Below are 3,367 nucleotides of genomic sequence, written 5' to 3'. Positions count from 1 at the left end.
GAAAAATAACATACCTTTTTCAAAGGTATTGGTAAGAAAATTATAAAAGAAATGTAGATACTACAAATACAAAGTTCAGAATGTTGCAGGGGCAAGTGATGAAAATGAGCCATAAGTAGACACTAGTTATTCTTTTTAGTTCTTGTATGGAAATGGACTTAAGAAATTGAAAGTTAGTTCTAGAACCAGACCTAACTCTCTCTCTAGTGACCTAAGGTGGGAGACTTATGTCATGTCTTGTTTAACCTGTGCATCTCCAATAATGACACTTTGGATCATTAGATTATCCTACATTTTCTATACTATTGTGCTCCCATAGTATCTCTTTCTAACCAGGTAGTGATTCTGCTACAATGGTGAACTGCCTGCACATCTTAGCTCAGTCTCTTGACACACGGTAAGTTTGCAACATTTGTACCAACTACAAACTACATAGGTGTCGCAGAGCTTTTCGGGAGCAGTTGGATTGTTTCTGTACTCTTTATTCCTTATTTGTAATTAATGATATTAGCAGTATCAGTAATTCAGATATTGACCTCCATAGTAGCAGATTTTGTCTAAAGGGTTTCATCTACATTTTTTTGTTCAATGCCTGTCATTAAAACATTGGAAATTTTTGTCACCCTTTCCAAAGGCATTTGAAGACTTTATTAGGAGACGTAAATGACACAAACTTGGGAACTATAAGTATTGATACCTGTAGATATTGAGACAGTTTAGTGCATATTGGAAAATTTGGCATTAAAAGTATGCAGAATGTATTAATATATGGGCATAGTTACATTTGTTAACTTTCACTGTTTACCATTGAAATGCTTATGTAGATTAAAACACAAGCCAGGATAGTTTTCTAATTTGAGCTGCTTTCTGGCCTGGTTATGTTATACAGCAGCCTGACAACAAACTCATTGTGAATAACAACACTGGAAAGCTTCATTAAGGGGTTGGAGAAGAGTGCAAAAAAAAATTAAGGAATGGGACTGTGATGCTGGCATTGCAGTTGTATTTTCTAGATTTAGGGTGCTTTGAAGATAGGTAAGCATGTATCCTGACTTGCATACCTAGTTACTGTGGCTCCCATTAAATTTAGGGATGAAGAGTTATTTTTCTTGAGCGTATTGTACAGAGGAGCTTTCTCACCACCTATGACACTTGCTGAGAAGATATTATTTTATTTGAAAGCAGATCACAAAAACTGGAAAGACAAGACTGAGGAAGCAAGTTCTTTGTTGTTATTATTTTGTATTAAATACTCCAAGCTAATTGTTGCTTATACTGCTATGTAGATGTAACTGTCCGTTTCAGTTCATAATGTAAAGTTTGCTGATACATGTGTGTATCTTCAAAGACTGATAGAATGTAACTAACATGTACATATATATATCTATACAACTACTAAAGATCAATGCAAAGTTAATATTTTTCCCTTATTATTTTTCAGAACTGTTATGAAATCAGGATCTGAGCTTGTTAAAGCTGGATTGCGTGCCTTTTTTGAAAATGCAGCTGAAGACCTGGAAAAGACTTCAGAAAATCTTAAGCTTGGAAAATTTACCCATTCACGAACACAAATCAAGGGTGTTTCACAGAATATCAATTATACTACGGTAGCATTGTTACCGATCTTGACATCAATTTTTGAACATATTTCACAATATCAGTTTGGAATTGATTTACTTTGTAAGTCTTTTATTTTATTTTTGAAGTTTATTGTGTTATAATAATACAAATGCTTTTTAGTAATGATTGCATGAATTCAAAGGATGAAATTCTGTTTTCAGTAACACACACAGTTCCAGCACTAAATCTGAAATTAGCTGCATAGTACCTTATTTCTATTCCATGTTTAAAAATAATACTCAGTTATTCTATTTATTCTACATATATATTGAATATATATTTATTCAATATATATATTATATTTATATTCAAGTTAATTATGTACAATATTTCTCCAAACATTGAGAGAGAGAAATTACAATTTCCCCTTGAGTGTTCTCTTACCAACTGTGTGGATGAGACTAGTTTCCTATAGAAAATTAAATCATGCTTATTTTTGTTACATATTTTTACTTCATTAGACTAAAGGAGACAACTCATTATTAATTCTTTGTGGGTTTTTTCTTACATTTGAAAATGACTTAAGTTCTTTTATTTTAAATTTTTCTTATTTTTAGCATCATTTAGTTTAAAATTACTGAAATGCCTCCTTGAGATTCAGCAATATGCTGTTTCAAAATTTTGTATATATTTGGGTGATTACAGTTCCAAAGCAGAAGATAATTATAAGATTGACATCCATGAAAAGACTTTCTTTAAAAAGGTGGGGAGCCTTTAGATCATGCCCTAGAGGTTAGACACACAGACTGATGTCGTTTAGCTTAAAATTGTACTCTGCAAGTGTGATAACCTGCAATATCTTATTAGCAAGTACCTGCTGGCCTCTTGGAATGTCTGATGATCTGTTAGGTTTTGGAATGAATGTAGATGACAGACCAGGTATCAGAGAAATTGAAGATAAATAACACGTGTGGAGTATTGACAACCTAGAATGTTTAGTGATACTGAAAGTCTAAAAGTTTTAGACACCGTTTATCAGATTGCGTAGAACAAATGTTTAATATTTGGAAAGTAGTCTTTAGTTGAATAAATACTGATAATCTACTCTTATTTTCCTCTAGTGGGTGATGTACAAGTTTCATGTTACAGAATTCTTTGTAGCCTCTATTCCCTTGGGACTGGGAAGAACATCTATGTTGAAAGGTAATGAGTGAAAAACTCAACATGTAAAATTTTCTCTTCTTTAGGAGTGTGTTGTTTATATAATAAAGCAGTTTGAATGAAAGGTGAATTTGAAACAGTGTGAGCATGTTTAAAATACACTGTAGCTGGAATGTAGTTGCCTATATCTTAAGAGTTCAATTCCATACAGAAAAAAGACAACCCAAAACTAAAGAAAAGCAAATAACTCATTGAGCATATGGCAGTGTATCTGCAGGGATTTTATTTTTCCCATAGGGAAAGCTAAATTTTTCCATGGGTTGCCATTAAGGTTACCAAAGTTTGGCTACTGCATGTTGCTGTGGTAAGTAGGCCGAGTACTAAGCAGGCTGCATCTGTCTCACACCTAAGTCTATACAGAGTTCTCAAAATAGTTGTCCTGAACATAAAATCATAGAATCATAGAATCATTAAGGTTGGAAGAGACCTCCAAGATCATCGAGTCCAACCATCAACCCAACAACACCATGCCCACTAAACCATGTCCCTAAGCGCCTCATCTACCCGTCTTTTAAATACTTCCAGGGATGGTGACTCAACCACTTCCCTGGGCAGCCTGTTCCAATGTTTAACTCCTCTTTCAGTA

General features: G+C 33.8%; 1 protein-coding gene across 1 annotated transcript in view; it reads left to right on the top strand.

Moving 5' to 3' along the window:
- Nucleotides 1-3,367, top strand: part of RYR3 (ryanodine receptor 3) — a 269,121-nt gene that overhangs the window by 192,315 nt on the left and 73,439 nt on the right. Inside the window, 3 exon segments of the mRNA XM_009320984.1 lie at nt 337-397; nt 1,442-1,680; nt 2,682-2,763. Of these exon segments, the coding sequence (XP_009319259.1) occupies nt 337-397; nt 1,442-1,680; nt 2,682-2,763 (382 nt within the window).

This window comes from Pygoscelis adeliae, unplaced genomic scaffold, assembly GCF_000699105.1.
Source record: "Pygoscelis adeliae isolate BGI_AS28 unplaced genomic scaffold, ASM69910v1 Scaffold3, whole genome shotgun sequence".
Classification (NCBI taxonomy): Eukaryota; Metazoa; Chordata; class Aves; order Sphenisciformes; family Spheniscidae; genus Pygoscelis; species Pygoscelis adeliae.
Note: the sequence above shows the minus strand (reverse complement) of the source record. Positions and strands in the feature narration are given on the sequence as shown.